At 42.9% G+C, this 24,152-nt stretch overlaps 1 protein-coding gene across 1 annotated transcript; it reads left to right on the top strand.

Annotated features, from left to right (window-relative positions):
* Nucleotides 1-289: 289 nt before the first annotated feature.
* LOC149314095 (homeobox protein Hox-B6-like) lies at nucleotides 290-4,336 on the top strand. Its single transcript, XM_089520507.1, has 3 exons — nucleotides 290-454; nucleotides 1,977-2,137; nucleotides 3,341-4,336. The coding sequence occupies exons 2-3, from the start codon at nucleotides 1,997-1,999 to the stop codon at nucleotides 3,650-3,652; spliced, it is 453 nt and encodes a 150-aa protein (XP_089376633.1). The 5' UTR covers nucleotides 290-454; nucleotides 1,977-1,996; the 3' UTR covers nucleotides 3,653-4,336.
* Nucleotides 4,337-24,152: the final 19,816 nt, after the last annotated feature.

Genomic DNA, 24,152 nt, shown 5'->3' with positions numbered 1-24,152 from the left:
TTTCTTTCTCTCCTTCCTCCTTTCCTCTTCTCTTTCTTTCTTTCTTTCTTTCTTTCTTTCTTTCTTTCTTTCCTCTTCCTTTTTTCGTGCCTTCCCTCTTTCCTTCCTCCTTTCCTCTTCCTTTCTCCTCCTCCTTCCCTTCTTCCCTCCCTTCCCTCCTTCCTTTCTCTCCTTCCCCTTCCCTCCTTCCTTTCTCTCCTTCCCCTTCCCTCCTTCCCTTCCCTCCTTCCTCTTCCTTTCCCTCCTTCCCTTCCCTCCTTCCCCTTCCTTCCCCTCCCCTTCCCTTCCTTTCCCTTCCCTTCCCTCCTTCCCCTTCCTCCCTCCCCATGAAATGGAGCATAAAGCCGCCCATGATACCACCAGCCCTTCCCCAAGTGGCGGCTGTGGCAAGGAGGAGAGTGGCGCTGTTTAACCCACCAGCTGTTCCCCAAGCGGCGTCTGCATCATGGAAGAGGTGAGGAGCCCAGTGTAACTTAGAAGCTTCCTTAGAGTATTTTTTGCATTTTCCCTGAAGATGAGCCCAGTTTAGCTTAGGAAGCTTAGTGCATTTTTTGCATTTTCTCTGGTGAAGAGCCCAGTGTAGCTTAGGAAGCTTACTAAGTGTATTTTTTTTTATTTTCCCTGGTGAAGAGCCCAGTGTAGCTTAGGAAGCTTACTAAGTGTATTTTTTGCATTTTCCCTGGTGAAGAGCCCAGTGTAGCTTAGGAAGCTTACTAAGTGTATTTTTTGCATTTTCCCTGGTGAAGAGCCCAGTGTAGCTTAGGAAGCTTACTAAGTGTATTTTTTGCACCTAATGGGAACATCCCTGGCTAGCTTTCAAGATCAGATAGGATCTGGTGCCTTTAGTGTATTTAGGCCTTTTCTTAGACAGCTGTCAATGGACTTTATTACACTGGGAAATCGGGGGGGGGGGGGAGATCGGGGGTTTAAACAGTGATTATCCTATGAAAATCACATAATTGTGATTAAGATTTTCACATAATGTCGCAATTAAAGCATCATTATCTGAGGAACAACCAGGGAATAACCAGCAACAAATCATTCAGAGGAAATCCTGTGAATGATTTATTGCTGGTTATTCCCTCAAAAATACTTTAATCTTGATATGTGTGAAAATCTTAATCATGAGTGCACAATTTTCACAGGATAATCACTGTTTAAACCCCCAATTTTCCCACAATTCCCCCCTCCCTGTGTGATAACGTGTAGATGTGAATTTCCCCACTCAGAGCTTTCTCTGCTCACTCTAAATTGGATTTATGCTGGCATAAGTTAGTGCTGGCATTTTACATGAACCTGGCATGATGTCCTCAGGTTGGTGATGTGATCTCTGACTAGTTGGAATAATGTAGTTGGGGAGAAATTTATTTGTTGATTTTTTAAATGGCAATGAAATAACTGTCACTTAGGCAGCAAATAGCAATTGAACAAGCATGAAAAAGGATAGTGAGTGGGAAGATTTGGGGCTGCACTTCCCTCTGAAAAAACTCTACTTTGAGAATAAAAATGTAGCATTTAGGTACAGGTTTCTTTATATTTAAGGATGCCAATCTTTGTTATTAACACAGGCACTGTTATTGGTGTGCAACTGCCATCCGCCTTATCCAGAATACCCAATGGAGAGGGTGCTGGGAGCTGAAATCCAAAAAACTATTGGATAGCCATGATAGCTCACTCCTAGCACAGGGGAAAGAAAGATAGACATCTTCACTCTAAAAAACTGAGATTAATTTATTCTGCTCTGTTATCTTCCTAGAATGACTTGGATGATAAAAGTATTTCCAAAGTTGCTATTAATCGGGACATAGTATTTGTGTTGCACAGTGGACATCATTCAGCCATAATTTCTGTCTGAGGCAAATGTGCTTGTTTAGTATAGTAGTGTGCATGTATTCTTTCTCTGGCAAATTATACAGCCAGTGCCTGGCAGCCTCATCCTCCTGAGCCATGTGTGTGACTCTTGCTTTCCCTTCCAGCTGCCCCACAGTCCAGCCTGATGGGCAAATGCCGTCGTCCTCGGACAGCCTTCACCAGCCAGCAACTTCTTGAGTTGGAGAACCAGTTCAAGATCAACAAGTACTTATCCCGGCCCAAACGCTTTGAGGTGGCCACGTCACTGATGCTTACTGAGACACAGGTACAGCCCCATGGAGAATGACATCGAGAATGACCTACAGAAATATCAAGAGAGGCAGCTGAAGCTGCTGTGAGCTTTCAATAAACCATGCATGTGGTCATTTAAATGAACTGAAGGCCTGTAGCTGTCATTTATTCTCTGATGAAAATGACAAGCACTCTTGCAGAGAACTGTAATGAGCTAAAATGAGAAGGTAGCTCCTCTGCTGTGGTTTTTGTTACAGAATTGGGGTAGCGTTGGTTCAAGTGGGAATGATGGATGGGCAGCTATGGAAAGCACACAGGAAATAAGAAAATCTGGTGCAGATTTGGAATTGAAAATAATCGATTATCTAAAAATTCAGAATTCTCCAGTCACCATGGCCACTGACTATGTAGGCTAAGAGGTTATGGAAAATCAACCTTTTGTGGAAAGATATTTGCTTTCATTGTTCACATTACCTTGTTGGAATCTGTCAGGGTTCCCAATACAAGCAGCGGTGTCATCAGAACCAAAAGTAGACAGAATTGTAGATGTGACTCTTATTTTATTTATTTATTTATTTATGTTGGTTAGGAGCAGCAGAAGCAGCAACAGCAGCAGCTTCTATTACTATTACCTCTGCTACTAGTGCTGCTACTGCTTCCCTTCATCAATCTTGCTGTTCTTGAATGAAACATGATGGGTCAGTTAACACAAACAGGCCATAGCAGGCCCAGTGGGATTGGTAATATGGCCTGGAGGGAAGTCCAGAGATCTTAGTGTTACAGGCCTGGAGGCTGACATTTGGCCCATGAACTGGAGCCTTACTGCATTTGATCTAGAGCGCTGGTTCCCAACATTTGACCTTTCCCATGTTTTGGACGTCAACTCCCATAAATCCTGAGTGTTAGCCAAATTGACTGGGGTTTCTGAGATCTGAAGTCCAAAAAGAAAAAAGAAAAAAAAGAAGAAGTAGAAGAAAAGGAAAGGAGGATCAGAGATTAAAAACCACTGATCTAGAGGAGTAGTTCCCAAACACTGGTGCCCCAGGTGTTTGGGACATCAGGTCCCAGAATTCCTAACCATTGTCCACACTGGCTGGGATTTCTGGGAGCTGAAGTCCAAGACATGTGGAGGACCAAAGTCTGAGAACCCCTGATCTAGAGGTTATATGTCAGAAGATCCAGTCTCCTCATAATATGAAAGAGTTCCTGTCACCATCTGTTGCTTCATCTCTCACAGGTGAAGATCTGGTTTCAGAACCGTAGGATGAAGTGGAAGCGCAGTCGGAAGGCCAAGGAGCAGGTGATGGGAGCTGAGGTTGAGAAACAGAGAGGGGCCAGCAAGGCCTCAGAGAAACTGCTGTCTGGAGAAATACGAGGGCAGGAGAATGAAGACGGGAACACTGGTGAGGAATGTACAAGGCACAGAGCCAGCACACACTTCCTGCACCACAAAGCAGAGACTTTCAGCTACAGCCCTGATTCCTCAGAGTCAGAAGAGGAAGAAGAAATGCAGAGCTCCAGTCACAGGGAGCTGAACCTGCTGTTATGAGGGAGCCACAGGCCTCAAAAGCAGAGCAACAAGAGCATCTAAAAACCAGCTCCAGCCAATCAAAAAGTGGTTTTCTGTTCTTGTTCTGCTAAGAGACATTTTAAAAGACTTTTCCTGGGCTGGTGCCCTGGTAAAACTGTGCCACTTAATTTATGTGTGTTTGAATATATTTATCTTGTAATTGTTCTGTTAGTGTATTGAGTGGAAACCCACTTTGGCATTCGCCTCAATTTGGTATAAAGAGATGTACTTCAGAAGGCTGAGATTTGCTTTGCTAACAAATAGCCTACAGGCATTTTTTTTCATGAAAGTAACTGACTGATTCTCAATGAAATAGCATCAGAAACCATACACCCTGCAATGTGATACCAGTTCTCTAGCCCTTCAGCTATTACTGCTGAAGACCAACAGGAACTTCTAGGTTACTGTTTATGGTGCTGATTGGTAAGAACCAGAGGAAGTCTAATCCCTTTTGTTAACTTATGTCTAAAAGATAGAAGAGGAACAGGTGAAGTCATAGCTGGTGGAAAGTTACTCCAGAAAAACAGACTGGGTATAGAATGGCTATGATGAGTAGTCCAGATGCAGCTGTGATGTGTTTGCAAGAAATATTGCAGCATGCAAGGTGGCAATAGTACTCTGGGCAACAGGCATTATAAGATCATTATTATCGGCTGCTATAACATGAATGGGTTAAACACTATGTACCCAGCTGCCTGTATGGCGTTGCTAGGAAGACATCCAGGATGAAGCAAATGGCAGTGTTGTGCCTACATACTATAGAGCAAATCACCACAGTTGAGTTTACCCCTTCTCCTCCTCTTCTCCTTTCATCCCACCTTTCCTCAGTTGCTTACTAAAATAAAATCAGATCTAGCTAAAAAAATTGACCTCATACAAAGATTAAAAATATAAACTATCAATAGAATTAAAAACAGTTAAAAGCATATTAAAAAGAAAAACAACAAATATAAACAACACATTATGAAATCCCCGTCCTCCATGAACAATTCACCCTCAAATGCCTGCTGAAACAAAAAGGTCTTCACCTACTGTGGGGAGCATAGCAAGGAGGGCAAGGCCTGGGAGTAGCTACTGAGAAGGCTCTATCCCATGTTCACAGCAGTTGTACCTGTGACAATGGTGGGACAAAGAAAAGAGCTTCCCAGAAGATCTCAAAATACAGGCAGATTAATAAGGGATAATATGGTATTGGAGACAACCTAGACCTGAGCCATTTAAGACTTTATCAATCATAACCAGTACTTGGAATTGTTCCCAGAAACAAACTGGAAATCTGTGGGGCTGTTGCAACAAGGGAGTAGTGTGCTCACTGTAGACAACCTTTAACAATCTGGTTGCAGGTCTTTTCAAAGGCAGCCCCAAACAGAGTATGTTGTAATAATATAACATGATGCACTAAACATACACCATGACCCATGAAGGGAGTTTGTCTTATTTTCTACAGTTGGCATTGTAAGAGAAGGTGTGTCATATTGCATGGCTTTGGGGCAAAGTGTGCACACACCCCAAGGTCCTCTCTTTATGACTGATTCTTTTGTGATCCTCCTATTGGATATAAACTGCGGTATCACCATTAAGGTGGCCATGGGTATGAATCTGCAAGAACTAAGGAAAGTAGTGGAGGATAGGGAGTCTTGGAGATGTCTCAGCCACAGGACAGCCATGAGTTAGCTCACATTGCACTAAAATAGGCTAGCTCAATTGCAGGTCCAAAAGCCTTGATGCTGGCGAAACGTCAGGTAGAAACTCTTGTAGAACATGGCTCCATAGTCCGAAAACCCCACAAAAAACAAAAGAGATAGTTCAGTAAGAAATGCAGTCTTTACTCTTTTCTGTTTTTCAGCTGCAATACTCAGTAACTAGGTTCCTTTGTCACTCAGCCACAGAAATTCATCAGGTGTGTCTTACAAATAAAGACTCCCTTCTTCACAAGCTTTTCACCAGAGGGCTGAACACTTGGCAATATGTGTAGCCAGGATCTACCCAAGTGACTAACCAGGTGGAAGCAATCCTCCAGGGGCTTTTCCTTGCTCTGCAGTACCCAAAAATGATTTCTAAGGAGTTTGGAGAGTATTTCCATCACATTTGGAGCATCACTGGAACCCCTCCCCCCCCCGATCAAAATGAAATTTTGCATTTTTTTTTCAAAATCCTCCCTCAAAATGCCCCAAAATCCTCTACGGGCCTAGGAAGGCCCAAAAACATGCCCCCAAAAGGTTGGAGGACATTAGGTGAAAACATTTTTTAAATTTATTCTTAAAAATTTTTTATGGGAGAAGGTGCAGTGGATTATGTGGCCCTGCAAGGTTTCCTTCAGCGCTAATGTGGCTTGCTAATTTTCCACAGTTGCTCACTCCTACTTTAGTTTATTGTTGTATGCCTTCAAGTCATTTCTAACTTATGGTGACCCTAATACAAACCTACCATGGAGTTTTCTTACTAATGAATTTGCCATTACCTCCCTCTGAGGTTGAGAGAGAGTATGACTTGCCCAAGATCATTCGGTGTGTTTTCATGGAAAAGAGGGGATCTGAATCTTCAGAATCAAAGTCCAATGCTCAAACCACTAACTATACTGAGTTTCAAAATTTAGTCTATTGCTGTTGTTGTATGCCTTCTAGTTGTTTCTGTCTTATGGTGACCCTAAGGTGAGCCTATTATGGGGTTTTCTTGGCAAGATTTGTTTAGAGGATCTTTGCCATTATCTTTTCCTGAAGCTGAAAGCATGTGATTTGCCCAAGGTCACCCAGTCTGAGTATGGAATTGAACCCTGGTTCAACACTCAAACCACAACAGTCTCACTGAATTCTGGATATCCAAGCCTGCCATCGAAATCAAATGGAAACACGTGTAAACTATCTGGATTTGTATGGCTGCACAGCTAGAGACATTAATTGCTCCGTACATGTAGCCATGCTAAAAAATATGGTCTCAAATGCCAATAAGGTATGTTTTCAGAGCAGGGGATGAGGAATAAGGAAGAAAAAGTGGAGTAAATCATGTCCACCTCAAAATATACATTCATAGAAGAAACAGAGAAAACATTATATGTTATATTTTTCAAATCACGTCTGACTTATGGCAATCTTATGATAGGATGGCAGGCTATCCAAGATTTATTTGAATATTTGTGACTGATTTCCTCTAAGGCTAAGAGAAAATACACTCACTGTAGTGTAGTGGTTTGCATGTTGGACTAGGACCAATCTTGGGAAATCGGAGTTCCAGTGACACTCTCTCAGCTGAAGAGGAAGGCAGTGGCAAACATCTGAATAAACCTTGCCAAGAGAACAGTATGATAGGATCACCATAAGTTGGACTCAACTGGAAGGCACATAAGAAAGGCTAAGAGAGTAAAACTTGTCCAAGGTCATCCAGTGGGTTTTCATGGCTGAGGAGGGATTTGAGCCTAGGGACTCTTTCACACTGCTCAGTTATATAACTATGATCCCACTTTAACTGCCATGACAACATCCTATGGAATCCTGGGATTTGCAGTTTAGGGAGAAATATTTAGTGCCTCTTGCCAAACTAGAAACTGGAAGCTTGAGCACCATCAATATTTCTGGAAATGGGAGAAGGAACCATTAAAAAACAAAAACCCAACCAATGGTGCTTTCCTCCTGATGTGAAATAGCAGCTTAATGTCACACAATTAAAATTATGGGTAGTTCAACTTAAGGTCTTTGGTACAGGCAGTTGTGCTTCAAAGAATCCAGGTGTGTATGCTTCATACTGGAGGAGGGGATCACTATCACTTTTAGACGCACTGCAAAAATTCAGCATATAGTTCGTTGCTCTGGGCAAATAAAGGTATCTTTTTGCATGCAGAGCTCATAAGCAAAGGAATACAGCTTCTGGTAACTAAGTCAAAACCTGAAACTTATTATGTGCCTGCTTTGAATAAAATTATTTAGAATAAAATGTGCTTCAATATTTTATGAAATGTACTGTGGGATCACAGCTACAGGGCAGACTGGCTGCTCAGTACCAGACTGACTGTAGCATGAAAGGGGTTGATATTAACCCAGCCTTCCCTGTCCCATCAGAATCCAGAACATTTTAATGTATTCATTCATTCTATGTTTAGACATCTAACAGCCAGTATTCAAAACAATATTTTATTGAATTAATTTCCTCCCTTCCACCCTGGGATCCAAGATAGCCTACAACATAAATTAAAAATATATATAAACTAAAAAAAAGTTATACAGTTATACTTAAAAAAAAGTTATGTTTCAAAAGCATTAAATAAACAATTCATTTAAAACATTAGTTTAAAACAATTAATAATTAAAAAATACAACACACTTCATGAATAAAATCCTTCTATCTCAAGCAATTAAAACCTCAAGGCCTGTTAAAATGGATAAAGTCATTACCTACTGGCAAAAAGAGAGAAAAATCCAACCAAGACTTCCTTAGGAGGGGATTCCATAGCCAAAGAGTAGCCACCAAGAAGACTGTCTCTTCATATCTTCACCTGACACATGCAACCAGATAACAATCTGTTACACACATACACTTTATAGGACCTGTGAGTCCAAGGAGGAAGTGATGCATTTACTTATCCTACTCTACTAAAGGAGACACATGGATGGCAGCACAGTCCTAGAATGAAATTGTCAGTGAGGATTCAAAGGTGTTTATCACATGGAGGTTTTTGCAGTTCAGATCCGGGGTGACTCCTGGCTCAGCTATGCGAATTCATGTTATAACGTGAATGTTTTCTCACACTTGGTTGCCCTTCCAAATCAAGAGGGAATCGAATCCAAGGCAAGTCATGTGATGCGGATTGAAACAAAGCGGAGTGAGTGCAAATTGTATTACCACACCGGTGGGATTCAACAATTCGAATTGGCACCCTTGCACATGCTCAGTGGGGGTCTGAACGCATCATGACCTTGTACGTTTCTGTGGTGAAAAGGGGCACAAGTTCTTGTTCTCTGTTTTGCGTGATTGCATGAATATTTGCCTCGTGAATATTTCTGTGTCTTCTTCATCCCCCTTTTTTATTTTCCCTTCCATTTCAGCAATTTAAACACATAGATAGATAGATAGACAGACAGACAGACAGACAGACAGACAGACAGACATATCTGTATATTCACATTCACACACATACACACAGATATATATATTCCCAAAAAATGAGTTGCCCTGAAAGTGAAAGGACCACCGAAAGGAAATGGGGGAAAATCGCAGTGCTGCATCATGGGAAATTTGCAACCTGGGGGGTTTGCGGTGGTGTACCAGAGCAGAAGCAAAGTTGCATTCTACACCAGACCAATTCGGAGTGAAATTGAAGTAAGCTTGAAAGCGAATTCTGTGAATTTACTTTTTTCCAATTTCACCAAAATGAGGGGTCACTTTGGAATCACTGCAGAAGCGCCACGGAAGGAGCACCCATAGAAAGGAATTGCGTGTGATAACACATCACATTATCGCGTGAATCCGCATCGTTGAACCAGCAGTCACGTCGGATCTGAGCTGCAAAAAGCTGCAAAAACCTCTGTAGGATAAGGCTCAAAGATAGGAATGGGAAAGCCTTGAGTGCAATGAAGTGTTTACATATACAAATATATCTGGGCTTCATTCACATACAAAAGTGTCAGAATCCTTGGCACTTCCGCAACAGACCAAAAGCTGAAATAGCACCCATGTAACTGTTAAAAATGTTGATTATTAGAAATGTTTGAAAAGGAGACATGAAGGTTGTGTTACAGTTATGAACAATGCTGCTGTAGCAGACAAAACACACAAGTGTCAGGGTAATATTAGCACAGGGTACATTCTGTATCTGTTATTCAAGATACCTTCCATTTGTCTGAGAGGAAACTCAACATTATTATTATTATTATTATTAACATGTGAAAGAGGGAAATTCCTTCCTTTGAGGAAGAGACAAGGCAATAGATTCACTTGTGACATGAAGCATGGACATAGAGCATGGATTTCTCCTACCTACACTTCAACAGTGCTCAGACTTCTGGAAAGCAAATTTCAAGCAGCAATTAGGAATGTGGCTATTTTTCAAGTTGCATTTAATTGTGTATATGTGTCTATAAAGGCTCAATGGTGATCATTAGATGACTTCTCACAAATGAATGCCTTGTGAAGATAAACAGGGTTTGAAAGCCTTGAGTGCAATGAAGTACATTCAATTAAGTTGCATTTAATTGTGTGTATTGTCTGTGATATAGCACTTGTCTTTGTCTACACTAATTTTTGCATAGTCTTTTTCATAACCAACAACCTTGTTCAAAAGAAAAGGTAATACTGATTTTTGTTTTGTGTAGTTTTCTCTCTGACTGTGTCTCAAAGCCATCATTGCCATACTCATCATCACTCATTATAGACACGAACAATGATTAAAAGATCACCCTGCCACCCCCACAACTTTTGGGAGACTTGAAAGGTGTTGAAAAGAATAAAATGCATGCTCGTTTATGACCATTATATACATTATAATTTATACATGGGAAGGTAATCTCCATGTAGAAACCTATGTATTTTGAATATTGTGTGAAGTTAAGCATGAAGCTTGCCCCGACCCCAACTTAAGAAGTGGAAAGAAGAAGCTGTGGCACCATGTGTTGCTACCCCATCATAGAAGAAAAAAGTGAAAGCAGTACTCCCAGGAAGATGAGGATACAACTGTCACCTTGCACTGCACCAGAGGCTGGCTTCACTGCCCAGGTATTTTCCACCCCTGGCCCAAAGGATTCTCAGGAAAAACTGGCTCTGTAGTATAGCTGACATCAATTATGGTGGAGGATACCATGGTTGCTTCCTTTCTTATAAGGGGGCACTGCTACTGCTACCTTCTTCTCAGGGAAGCAGGTGTCCCTGTGTTGTGTATCATCAAGTTGTTTTATGTCAACCCTAAGGCAAATCTACCACAGGATTTTCTTGACAAGTTTCTTCAGAGGGGGTTTACCATTGCCATCCTCTGAGGCTGAGAGAGTGTGACTTGCTTATGGTCACCCAGTGGGTTTTTGTGGCTGAACGGGGCTTCAAACCCTGCTCTCCAAAGTCACAGTCCAACCAATGCTCAAACCATGTTGGCTCTCTAGGGAAGCAGGTACCTGCACTATACTCTTCTCCTCTTTCTGGGGCAGTGGGGAGGACAATCACTGGCATTCTCTAGGACAGCAGAAGCCCTGCTTTGGGGAGGGGAACTGGTGTATTTGCAAATTCTGGCATGCTGCAACCTGTGGAAATCACCTCACCCAGCCTTCCAGGGAAAAAAACACCAATCAGTTACAATATAGTTAAGTTACTAAACTAAAACTAAAAGATAGCCCTTTCACTGGGTGAAATTGAGCAAGCCTCAAGCTCTCAGCCTCAGGGAAAGGCAACAGCAAACTTCCTCTCAACAAATCTTGATAAAAAAAAAAAAAACCATAATAGGTTCACCTTAGGGTGGCCATAAGTCAGAAACAACTTCAAGGGACACAACAACTGACTTCCCCTACCTAACCAATGGGTATATACCACTATTAGCTATAACTCCGTTATATAATATTATATATATAACCCTGGGTTACGATTTGTAATTTACTTCAGACGTCAGCTATTCTTAGATTTCTTTTCTGGCTTGTACCGATTCGGTACTCCCCCCGAATTTTAAATGTGTAACAAACTGGAAACAGGAAATATCCCATTTTTTACACAATGTTGTAGGTGCCATAGATGTGGGCCAGTGTACAGTCAGCAGTAACGGGAGGCTGAGATGGTTTAGTTCTAGCTCTCTGTGCTTTTCCATCAGTGACCTTTTCCCACACCTCCCCTCTACTTCCTCTCAGTCTTGCTTTCATTGGAATTAGCTCTGTCTCCCCTGAGAGAGGATCGTGTTCCCACACCAGCTGTGCCCTTGCTCCAGAGGAATGAAATTAAAGGGTGTGAAAAGCTTTCATGGGATTACACTGGAGACCTGTAACACCTGCTCCCGCTAGAGACAGTTTAAGGGAACAGCAGGAAAGGGGGGACATTGCTATACCATCAAAGCTGAATGTTAGTGGCATTTCTGGTTAAAGTAGATCTTACTACAAGTTGAGGATAACCAAAGACAATGCAAGAGCTGTCTCCTTTAACTGAGGGCTTGGATAATACAGCTACTGACTTCTTGAAGTAGATGTAATCTGCCCTTACTGGATATCCCTTAGTGGATTTCACACTCTAGCATCAATAGAATTCCTCTTATTGCTAATGAGGAGATATAATTAGGAGTGTAATCTACAGGGCCAGCTGAATATCTTCTGCTGCCAGAGGTAAAGTACAAGATAGCACTTCTCCATCCTCTACACCAATGATTCCCAAACTTCGATCCTCCAGGAGTTTTGGTCCCAGAAGCCAGCTTGTCCCAGAGTCAGGAATTCTTAGAACTGAAGTCCAAAACATCTGGAGGATCAAAGTTTGGGAACCACTGCTTTACACAGTACAAATAAATCAATTAGATGGACAGTGAACTTTATTCCAGCACTTGCAACTGGGCAGTAATCCCAAAGTGTATTAGAGAAGGATGTAGTTAGGCCATCCATATGACATACAGAACTCTGTCTGCTCCTGTCTCTCAGTATCTGCAGCCTGAGGTGGCTGCCTCACTCTGACTAATAATAGGCCTGGATCTGAAATCATAGAAGCAAAGTTCCCAGATCTCAAGGCCTGGCCCCAAATATCAGAATCTTAACTGTCTTCTTCATTCTTCAGGGTGAGAGGAAGGAATCCCTGAGAAGTGTGTGTGTGTGCTCGCACACACGCATGTGTATATGGATTTTTTTAAATCAATTGTTAGATTTGATGTTTTTTTATTTGGCATACTCAGTGCAACTGTGGTTATTTTTAATATATCATTTTTAATGACATCAACACCAGGGGGTCCTAAGTTGTAACATCAACCTTGTGACATCACCAGAGCCTACTTCTTGGGGCTCAGAGTTTGGCAGTAAAATCTAATTTGCCTGGGATAGTCCTGACCTGGCAACACTTGTTGGAAGGGACCACAAGATTTCTGCAAACAATATTTTTCTAGCAGGAGAAGAGCCTCATGCAATAAAGTCATCTTGACAGGCAGCAATTATGAATTCTCCCCCAGTATGGCTTTGTAATCTGCCTTAAAAAGAAACCCTTTGCTCATGCTCTCTGCTGCTGGATAATGTGAATTAATGTATACAGAGTATGGGGGATGATATCTAAATGTATTTCAGCCTTCAGATTCTAACTGAGCTGCCTTGGCTGAAGTAGCTGATGCCCCACAAATACCAAAATAGAGAAATGGCAGCACAGCTTAGCTTTTGACAGTTTGACAAAATTGTGCAGTTCTGAAAAGGAGAAAGAACAGACTGTAGAAGTGTAAATGGTTTCTTGGTGCCAGCCACTGGAGATGGCTTAATAACATTTCACTGCCCCTTCCCTGAACATAGAGAATGTCCAAGGGACCAATGCCCCTTGAGCAACATGTTATAGAATATCTGTGGTTACATTTGTAAAGATCCCTCGCTCTGTACCTATAAATTTATGAGAATGGTGGCGAGGAATGAGGATACATTGCTAATCCTGGACAAGAGTGAAAAATCAATGCAGGTCAAGAGTCTGGCAAGATCCAAGGACAATAATGGTTCTGCTTGGACTTTATTTTTAAGTGGAGCTTCCAGTAAACCTCTAAACATTCCATCAAGCTTGGCAGGAATCTAATACAGGGTAAACAGGACAGGCTTGTATCCAATCTGGGGTGGATTTAAGGTACAGGTGTAGCGGGGACTCTAACCCCAAGAGACCGGGAGGGGTCCTTGAGCTATCCGGCACAAAGAAGAAGTCAGGAGTCCGAGATGGTCCAGGTTAAAACGCTTTATTACTGCGCAGGGCGACAGCACGCCTGAATGGCGATACCAAGACTGCCGCAACCTCCCTTGTTTGAGTTACATACTTATACATTTTCTCTGTCTATCTGTGCCTTAGCATAAGCCAATTACAGAAGCAGAATAGCCAATTCCTAATTTGGGTTATACTTCCTACCTAGTCATGGGGTGATCAAGAATTGTTAAAAAAAAGATTCAAAAGTTCATGAGCAGGTTTCAAAGTTTGTTAGCTAGACAACCAGGTGTCTCTGCAGAAACTGCTAATTGTCAAAAATAGCTTTGTGGTTAAGCTACATGAAACCGATAGGGGAGGGGGAGAGCAAAGAGTAGAATTGCCAATGGTCTTGCTGTTCAAGTGAAACATTGCTGTTTAAGCAGAGCTTGTCTACGTGGCATTTCTAGCCTCTGTTCCTATTTCTTAACATGAGCGTAGCCATTTTATATTTATAAACTTCAAGCCTCTCATTCCCCCCTTTTTCTTGTTACTTGTGTTAACAAGTAACAGCTTTATTCCTTCTGCTGGAGTTTTTGTATTCATTTTCCTCTGGTTCATTTCTCTCTACATCTCCATAAGTATCACCTGTATTGGGGATCTTTTGGTAGGAACTTAACATTACCATTTCTTTAGCTACAGAAGTATTTATCATCTTTGTTGTCACATTCTGAACATACTGCGTTAGACATGGTAAGCACATGCAAATGACAATACCTATTAGCAATATTAACAATCCTGTTACAACCATACCTCTTACCCATCCCAGATTTGGTATCCAAGATGTCATCCATGACCACCAATCACTGGTCGGTTGGTATGTCTTTCTCACATTTTCTGCTATCTTATGCAGTTTTTCTACATCCGTCTCAATTACTCCACTTTCATTAATAAAATGGCAACAAGTACTATTTAGCCACATACATAACCCTCCTTCTCGACTCAGTAAGTAGTCCAATGCAATTTTATGCTGGACCAAAACCTCTGCCAATGAGTTTACTTCTCTTTGTAGAGTCTCCAATCCTTCAGCAGATTGGTTGGCTAGACTTTCCATTTGGTATGACAATATTCTGAGCTGTTTTATATTCCAAGCTACCCCTAACCGAGGTGCTATAATGGCTGCAAATTTCTCTCCTCCAGTGAGGTAGGTATTATCAGGGTCATATCCATATTTTTCATCATATGCTCTTTTCCTTAACATATGTCTATGCCAACCAAATTGTCGATCCCAGGCTTCTAGGGGTTGATCTTGTGGATGGAACCTTAGTTCACCAGCCATAAGGGTCCCAACAGTACAGGTACCATTCCACACAGGTGGTAATATTTTACCTGCCCATTGTTCACAGACCCAATACACACCCGGGGGCAGTCCTCCTATCCAATTACCTGGATCGGCAAGCGGTCCCATTTGTCTGGTCAGGGCCCCCAAAAGCGTATGACTTCCGATCTGTCCAAATAGAGTGGGTTTACCTTGGCTGGAGCAATTCAAGGGATAGGACATTCCTGTGCAACTTTTGCTACTGTTTAAATGAACAGTGAGATTGCATTTATCATAATCTCCCAAGTTTGCACGTCTTAGTAGCATAGTGGAGCCATATCCCATACTTAGGTTCCCTATCCACATTGTTTTTCTACCATCTCTGATTGCTGATACATATATCTTATTGTTAGGTTGAATAAGTAATCCTCCTTGTTCAGCTGCCCCTTCCTTCATTGCCCATTCCTTTTCTTCTTTTGTGTATGACACCTTTTCTGGGATTATATCCTGAATGTCCATGTAGTATATCTGTTCTGGTGGGTTTTGTTTTGTTGCCAACCTGGCTTCTGTGTCAGCTTTTCTGTTTCCTTTAGTAACTGGATCATCCCCATATTGATGTCCTTTACAATGCATCACAGCTATCTTTTTAGGCTTCCATACTGCGTCTAATAGAGCCAGGATCTCCTGTGAATTCTTAATAGGATGTCCTGAAGATGTTAATAGTCCTCTTTCTTTGTAAATTGCCCCATGTGCTTGAAGCGTTAAAAATGCATACTTTGAGTCTGTGTAAATGTTAACTGTTTCTTCTTTTTTCCCAACTTTAAAACTCGTGTTAGTGCAATCAATTCTGCCCTTTTGAACAGATGTCCCTTTAGGTAAAGCTCGTACTTCTATTATTTCCTCTTTCTCCCAAAACTCACTCAGGATCACAACCTCCAAAGCTCAAAAATGCTAAAATAATGAAACAGTATCCTTTTCTCCAAAATTCAAAATTCAAACAGTCCCAAATACTCTCAAAAGTGGTTGAATATCAAGTTTTCATAAACAACAAAAATTTAAAAAGTAAAAAATTGCATCAAGAACTGAAAAACTCTTTAAAGTCTGGAAATGTTTTTCTTTGTTAGAAACCCTTCTCAGACTCTTTCAACTTAGCAAGATGTCTCTCTTTAGTTTTATTGTTGTTGTTGTTGCTGTATCAAATGTAGTTTAAAATTGATCTCTTATTCTGCAATGGTAACTTCATCTCCTTTTTCATTAAAATGGCACTCTTGTTATGCTCTGGAACTCTTTGTTAACTCTCTAGTGCCTCCAGTGTTCACTTTCAGGGTATCCCTCTGTAGCACACACATTCTCTTATCTCTGGCCTTGAGGAAGTGAAAGTATCTCTCATCCTCCACTGGCAAGAAAAAGAGGGGGGGCAGAAAAAAAGGCTTTGTTCTCTAGAAGGAAACTTCTCCTTTTCAACGGCTCAACAAAGTTTCCCAAAAAGCTGTTAACAATCCTATTCCATTTATTTCCTCATTGTCCTCCGCTTAATGGATTTATTTATTTATTTTTCTGGCTGACTGTGCTCCAGGATTCCTCTCTCAGGATTTCCATACATACATTCTTCCTCAGCCTGTATCTCCACAATCCAAAGACTTTTTGTGAGTAATAACTTATCTTCTTTTACTTGGTTCTTTCATGTAGTCTGCATAACTTTGCAAACCTGTCTTTACTCTTTAAATATGGTTGTTCCGCAAGTCTCAAGTCCCTCTGGCTTGTTTTGCTCTGTATTCAGGTTCTCTGTTACTTTAGGATAACAAAACTCATTTGTTTCCTAACTCAATCTGTGGAAACCTGTTATTTGTACATGGTATGTATAACACTGTGTAAATTTACAGTGTTTTATAAATAAAAATTAATAATAATAATAATAATAATTCTTCCTTTAAACTTACACAGATTGGGATTATATTTTTCTTTAACAAGAGTGTTTTTCACACAAACTGGTATTTTATTAATGTGATTTTTCTTCTTACATGATACACACAGTCCATTTGGGTGTTTTTAAATTACTCTAATACCCATTTTTCTTTTGAACACTCCAGGCTTTTAATCTTTCTTTTACTCACACCCCTGGGATTTATCTTCTGTTTAACTTTAACACAGTCCTCAGAGAGGCATTTTCAAATTTCATCACCAATTTCTAGTTTTCAGGCAATGTCTGTTTCAAAGGCACGGGCATCCAGGAGCATTTAGAATTTATAATCTATTCAGTGGATTGTATAAACTTTAGTCTCTTCCAATAGGTTGACGAAAGGGGGTGTTAGTCTTTTCCTACTTCTTCTCTGGCTTGAGTTAATGCCATGGTTTTCTCTTCTGGGGTTAGGAGGACATTTAGCAATTGTTGAATATCTAACCAAATAGATATATGAGTACCCATGATCCCTTCAATTAGGGTGGACATGTCAATCGGGTCCTCAGACCATGGTGGCCTGCTTGTTTTCCAATTTAAAAGGTCACTACTGGTAAAGGGGACATGCTGATATGTGACTCGGCTGTCGTATTTGGAAATGTCCTTTTCATCAACAACAACTGGATCTGGTAACAATTTTATTCTTTTACCTTTCTTCTTCTTCCCCTTCCAATGGGGGCATTTCCTCATCAAAACAGATTAGTGGTGTTTCTTCATTGAATGGTAATTATCTTATAGCCTCCTCCTTAGGTTTTTCTGTTTTAACTACCATGTAACATTGTCCATGGCAGATTTTCTTTTACAACATTGTACCCTGTCTGGATGGTACTTTGTTGTAAAGGCTAACACTTTCTTTTTAAGTTCTAGGTCCAAGGACACAATAACTGGCCAGGGGAAATCTAAAGGGAAAAGTGGCCACTCTAACATACAAAAGGTTTTCTTGTTTGTTTCAACTTCCCTGTTTTTCGGTGCCTGCCGAAATGTGTTTTTCTCCAAAGTTTGCTAGCATACAATCCAAAGACGTCTTACTTTTTTGAACTTTTTCCTCCCTTTACAGACTAGGTCTTGGGGCACCCTCACTAGTCTGTCTTAATACCTATATCAGAATTTCAATAACCTGTAATCCAAGGGTTTTTGCCCTTAGACTGACTTAAACCCATTGTGGGAAACTGGTTCTTGGGGCACCCTCACCAGTCCCGACTTCCTACAATTGTATACTCTTACTGAGTTTTTCTAAGGCCTTTTCCTATTTATTCCAACCCACGTGGTACAATTTCAACAATCACACAGGGTTAACAGGGATTCGTGGTCGTTTGAGGTAAAATGGGGGAACGACCACTTGAGGCACACAGACTGTTAGCCCAAACTTCCGGATGCACATACAGTAAGTTATGGGAAACGTAACAGCCTTATGGTTCACTTGCACACAGCACACAAAAACCTCCCAAACATTTAATACAATTCCCTTTTTATACTTGCCTCCTCCTTGGTGCACCAATCCCTTGAAGCGTTTAATCTGGCCAGAAGTAGTCAGCACCTTCCACCGGGACGACTGCGTAGGACGGCACGAGAACTGCCAACGGTCTAAAATCAGGGGCCCCCTCTCGTCGCACAGAGATCACTGTCGTCCGCCGAAGACGTGTCGGTGGGGTGAGGCTAAAACCTCCTCCTGAAATCTAGGCAAGGACAGCTCGGTTCCCGGTCAGGGAACCAATAAAATGTAGCGGGGACTCTAACCCCAAGAGACCGGGAGGGGTCCTTGAGCTATCCGGCACAAAGAAGAAGTCAGGAGTCCGAGATGGTCCAGGTTAAAACGCTTTATTACTGCGCAGGGCGACAGCACGCCTGAATGGCGATACCAAGACTGCCGCAACCTCCCTTGTTTGAGTTACATACTTATACATTTTCTCTGTCTATCTGTGCCTTAGCATAAGCCAATTACAGAAGCAGAATAGCCAATTCCTAATTTGGGTTATACTTCCTACCTAGTCATGGGGTGATCAAGAATTGTTAAAAAAAAGATTCAAAAGTTCATGAGCAGGTTTCAAAGTTTGTTAGCTAGACAACCAGGTGTCTCTGCAGAAACTGCTAATTGTCAAAAATAGCTTTGTGGTTAAGCTACATGAAACCGATAGGGGAGGGGGAGAGCAAAGAGTAGAATTGCCAATGGTCTTGCTGTTCAAGTGAAACATTGCTGTTTAAGCAGAGCTTGTCTACGTGGCATTTCTAGCCTCTGTTCCTATTTCTTAACATGAGCGTAGCCATTTTATATTTATAAACTTCAAGCCTCTCACAGGGAAATGTTTCTGTTTATGTAAGAAAACAGTTTCTGATAATATTCCCATCTGTGTCATGTTCCACACTGTTCTGAAAGGTCCCCCTGAAAAAAATATTCAGGAGAAGCTTTGGGAAGACACTGTGGGTACAGTTAGTGTTTGGCCAAAATTGGGTCTTCTTTCGTGTGCCCATGAATTTCCCAGTAGCACAAATCTACATCTGGGCAAAGCTAACCTCTCTACTTCCCTCTATCCCTTTCTTCCTTTACAAACAAGGGAGGAGGGCAGGGTGACCAGATGTCCTCCTTTTCCAGGACATGGCCTACATTTCAACCTTCTGTCCAGTAGGCACTTCAAAATGTCCTCCATTTTGAGCATGACTAAGAATCATGGATTTACATTTATCTTAGTGTTTTTAGCTTTTATTTTGTAATGTCCAATGTTTTATTGAATATCCTACATTTTGTGGTGCTTTGTCCTCCTTTGGGGTAAGGACATCTGGTCACCCTGGGGATGGGGGAGAGAGAGAGAGAGAAAGAGTGGGAAACAAACATCAGACAGAAAGACACAGGAGGACAAACAGTTTAATTTACCCAAAATGTGGTCATTCTTAAGGGCAGCCACCCCATGTAATTCAATCAGAGGAGAAAGTGGCAGAGATCAAGGCGGGTTACAATGGTGGATTTTGCAATCCAACAACATACAATTTACAATAAAAACATTGTCAGAAATTTACAATTACATTATATAAAACATTATATAAAACAACAACAACAATAACAATTCCAAGCTAGCAGCAATTGTAACAACAGTGAGGGGGAGAGGGATCACAACAGGGCTATTGGGGGTATGCCTGTTGGAAAAGATGTGTTTTCAAGCTTCTTTTAAATTGGTCTAGGGAGGGGGTCGAGTAGAGCTTGTCGGGGATCGAGTTCCAGAGCTTAGGGGCCAAGGTGGAAAAGGCCCTTTGTGTAGTGATGGCTCGTCTAGCATCTGGAACTCTTAGGAGATTTAATTATTTATTTTTTGGCTTCGGCCCCCCCAGTTGTCTGAGGGACAGCAACCCGGCCCCCATCTCAAAAAGGTTGCCTACCTCTGATCTAGACCCATTTCAAACTGGGTTCCGGGCGGGCTATGGAGTTGAGACTGCCATGGTCGCCTTGGTCGATGATCTCCGTCTGGGCATGGACAGGGGTAGCGTGTCCCTGTTAGTGCTCTTGGACATCTCAGCGGCTTTCGATACCATAGACCATGGTATCCTTCTGGAGCGCCTGGCAGGGGTGGGAATCGGGGGCACTGCGCTCCAGTGGTTCTAATCCTACCTTTCCGGGTGGTTCCAGATGGTGCAGCTGGGGGACATGCACTCCGATAAGAGGGCCCTTACATCTGGGGTCCCTCAAGGAGCCATTCTGTCTCCCATGCTTTTCAACATTTACATGAAACCGCTGGGAGAGATCATCCGGAGTCATGGGGCGCGGGGTTATCAGTTCGCTGATGACACCCAAATAATTTTCTCTATGTCTCCGACTGATGCAGTGACCAGGGATGGCATCTCTCCTCTCGTGACCTGTCTGGAATCGGTAATGGGCTGGATGAGGGAAAACAGACTCAGCCTGAATCCAGAGAAAACGGAAGTATTCGTGATAGGTTCTCCCGGCCCGGGGATGGTGGTGGTTCCACCTGTCCTGAACGGGATCACGCTTCCTGTGAAGGACTCAGTACGCAGTCTGGGGGTGCTTATTGACTCGTCGCTCCATCTTACTTCTCAGGTGGATGTGACGGTCAAGAGCACCTGCTATCAGCTTCGGCTGATACGCCAGCTGCGTCCCTACCTGGACCGGAGGGACCTTGAAACTGTAGTACACGCTCTGGTAACCTCTCGATTGGATTTCTGTAACGCGCTCTACATGGGGCAACCCTTGTACCATACCCGGAAGCTGCAACTAGTGCAGAATATGGCAGCACGACTGGTCACTGGTACTTCCAGGGCCAGTCATATAACACCTGTGCTTAAAGACCTTCATTGGCTGCCTATTCGCTTCCGGGCGCAATACAAGGTGTTGGTTATTACCTATAAAGCCCTAAATGGCTTGGGCCCAGGGTACCTGGAGGACCGCCTCTCTCCGTACAATCCGCCCCGCACACTCAGATCAACTGGGCAGAATTATTAAGAGTTCCAAAGGCTAGACTAGTTACTACCACCAGGAGGTCCTTTACCACACTGGCCCCCAACCTCTGGAACTCACTGCCCGTTGAGCTCCGCTCGGCCACCTCCCTGGCCCAATTTAAGAAGGGGTTGAAAACATATCTTTTCGAGCGGGCTTACCCCTGACTCTATCCCCCGGTATATTTTCTCACCCCGTCGTCAGCTGGTTGAGCTGGCATGAGTTTGCTTGTTTTTATTGCAATGTTTTAATGTATTTTAATATGTTTAATTGTATGGATTTTCTTGTTGTACACCGCCCTGATTTTTAGAAGGGCGGTATAGAAATAAATTTTTATTATTATTATTTGTAGACTGGGGTTCTCATCCCAGCTTGGTCATGGAAACCCACTGGCTCACACTCTCTCAGCCGCAAGAGATGGCAAGGGCAAACCTCCGCTAAAGAAAATGGCCAAGAAAGCCCCACTATAGGGTTGCCACATAGGTCAGAAAGGACTTGAAGGCACGCAACTACAGTAACAACAACAACCCTTTACAGCTCCCCCTTGGACGTAGTGGGGCAGAGTCTGTCCCCATATATATATATGTGTGTGTGTGTGTGTGTATACAAACACACCCACACAAAAATACACACACACACACACATATATATACCCACCCACTATTTACACCCACACATTTATACCCACCTACACATATACACATCCACACATGCATACACACACACACACACACACACACACACACCTATTTATATATAAATCTCTAAAAGGAAACCCCATGAAACCCACTGGGAGACCTTGGGAAAATCACATTCTCTCAGCCTCAGAGGGAGACACTGGCAAACCTTCTTTGGAGAAACTCACCAAAAAAATTTGTGCCAGGGTTGGAAATAGACTGAAGGTGTACAGCAGCAGCAGCAACAACAACAACAACCTCCTCACCACTAACAGAGAGCTGGAGGGGGAGGAGAGTGGAGGCACACAACTACATAACAACAACAACCCTTTACAGCTCCCCCTTAGACTTAGTGTGCAGAGTCTGCCCCATATATACATACACACACACACACACACACACATACACACCTACTCACTCATATATACACTCACACATTCATGCCCACCCACACATATATACATAGAAGCACACATGCATTCCTCCACACCCATATATATATATCTCCCACACATACACATATATACACCAACACATCTATTTATATATAACACACTCTCTCTCACACACACACACATGCACACCCACCCACAGATATATACATATAGATATAAATTGGAAACGACTTGCAGGCATACAACAACAAGCATTTTAAAAGCACAGAAGATACAGAGAGGCAGCATGGTTCAGTGGTTTGAGTTGTGTGCTTGGAGACCAGAGTTTGAAGCCCTGCTCATCCATGGAAACCCACTTGGTGCTCTTGGACAAGCCACACTCTCTCAGCCTCAGGAGGAATCATGATAAACCTACTCTGAAAAACTTTGCAAAGGAACCTCCATGATAGGTTCACCTTAGAGTTGCCATTGTCCGAAACGACTTGAAGGCACACAACAACAACAACTCTGTCTGCCCCCGAAGGTTTGAGTCCCCACTTGGCCATGGAAACCCACTGGGTTCCCTCTTTGGAAAATCGCACTCTCTCGGCTTCAGGAGAAGACAATGGCAAAGGCAAAAAAATCCCCTCTGAGGCCCAAAACATAAAGCAGAAATAATCCAGTTTGAGCCTGCTTTAACTGCCCTGGCTCAATGCTAGGGAATTCTGGGAACTGTAGTTTCGTGAGACATTTAGCCTCTGTCAGAGAGCTTGTGGTGCCACAATAAACTACAATTCCCAGGATTCCTTAGCACTGAGCTAAGGCAGTTAAAGCGGCCTCAAAGTGGGTTATTTCTGCAAAGTGTGTTTTGGGCCTGAAAGCCCCATGATAGTTTTGCCTCAAGGTCTCCATAAGTTGGAAATGGAGGCACACAACAACAACAACAACAACCACGTGGCTGCCTCCTCTCTCCTACTCTTACACAAAGGAGGGGAAGCGGGGGGGGAGGGAAAGAAAAGTGGGGACAGAGCTTTTGTGTGTGTGAGACAGAGAGAGAGAAGGAGAGAGTTGGAAGCAAACGCTGGGGAGAGAAGGGTAGAGGTGGCTGGAGGAAGAGGAAAGCAGAAAAAAAACAGAAGAGGACAAGGAAGGAAGGGAAAGGCAGGGGTTTCCCTTCCTTCTTTCTCCTCCGTTTTTTCTCTGCCTTCCTCCTCTTCCTCCCGCTCCCGCTGCCCCCGTTGCTCTACTGGACTGGCCCCGGAATTTGCCTCCAACTCTCTCTCTCTCTCTCTCTCTCTATCACTCACACACACAAACTAGCCATAGGCAGGGGTCCATTTTCTTCTTCAGTGGGAGGCCGCGCTGGCTCTTTCCCTTTCCCTTGGCTGGGCCTCTGCTGCCCGGGCTGCATCCTGTCTTCCTCGCCCAGGTACTTGCTCTCGGGAGGAGCAGCCGAGGAAGATGAAGAAGGGGAGGAGGAGTTCCCAGAGGCTGAATGCCACTGCTGGACCCTCGCCTCAGGGAAGGCACCGCGCCACTGCCACCCCCTCATCCCCACTCTGCCCGGGCGGAGGCGCCCCCCTCCCAGCAGCACCTCCAGGCGGCAGGTGGCGGCAGGACCCAGCTGGGACCGGTCCCAAGGCCTCGGCGGGCCGTATGTGGCCCGCGGGCCGTAGGTTGCCTACCCCTGGTCTAGATAATCAGTATCATCCAAGATCGATTGAAGCTGGAGTGCAACCGCCCTCTCGATCACCTTTCCCAAAAATGGCAATAGCGAAACGGGCCGATAATTACTATGCATCAGGGGGTCAAGGGAGGGCTTTTTGATCAGCGGTTCCACTACGGCCAATTTCAAGCTGGTTGGAAATTGCCCATCCCTGAGTGATGTATTAATAATTTAGTGTAACAAGGTGGTTA

Source organism: Sceloporus occidentalis, unplaced genomic scaffold (genome assembly GCF_023333645.1).
Source record: "Sceloporus occidentalis isolate IW3139 unplaced genomic scaffold, rSceOcc1.0.p SCAF_4, whole genome shotgun sequence".
NCBI classification, from domain to species: domain Eukaryota; kingdom Metazoa; phylum Chordata; class Lepidosauria; order Squamata; family Phrynosomatidae; genus Sceloporus; species Sceloporus occidentalis.
The sequence above is the reverse complement of the archived record's forward strand: the minus strand, read 5'-3'. Positions and strand labels throughout refer to the sequence as shown.

Excerpts from the sequence above, each read along its gene's own strand:
- LOC149314095 (XM_089520507.1), top strand. The coding sequence starts at position 1,997 with ATGGGCAAATGCCGTCGTCCTCGGACAGCCTTCACCAGCCAGCAACTT. Across the intron at positions 2,138-3,340 it reads TGATGCTTACTGAGACACAG|GTGAAGATCTGGTTTCAGAA; the intron begins GTACAGCCCCAT and ends CATCTCTCACAG.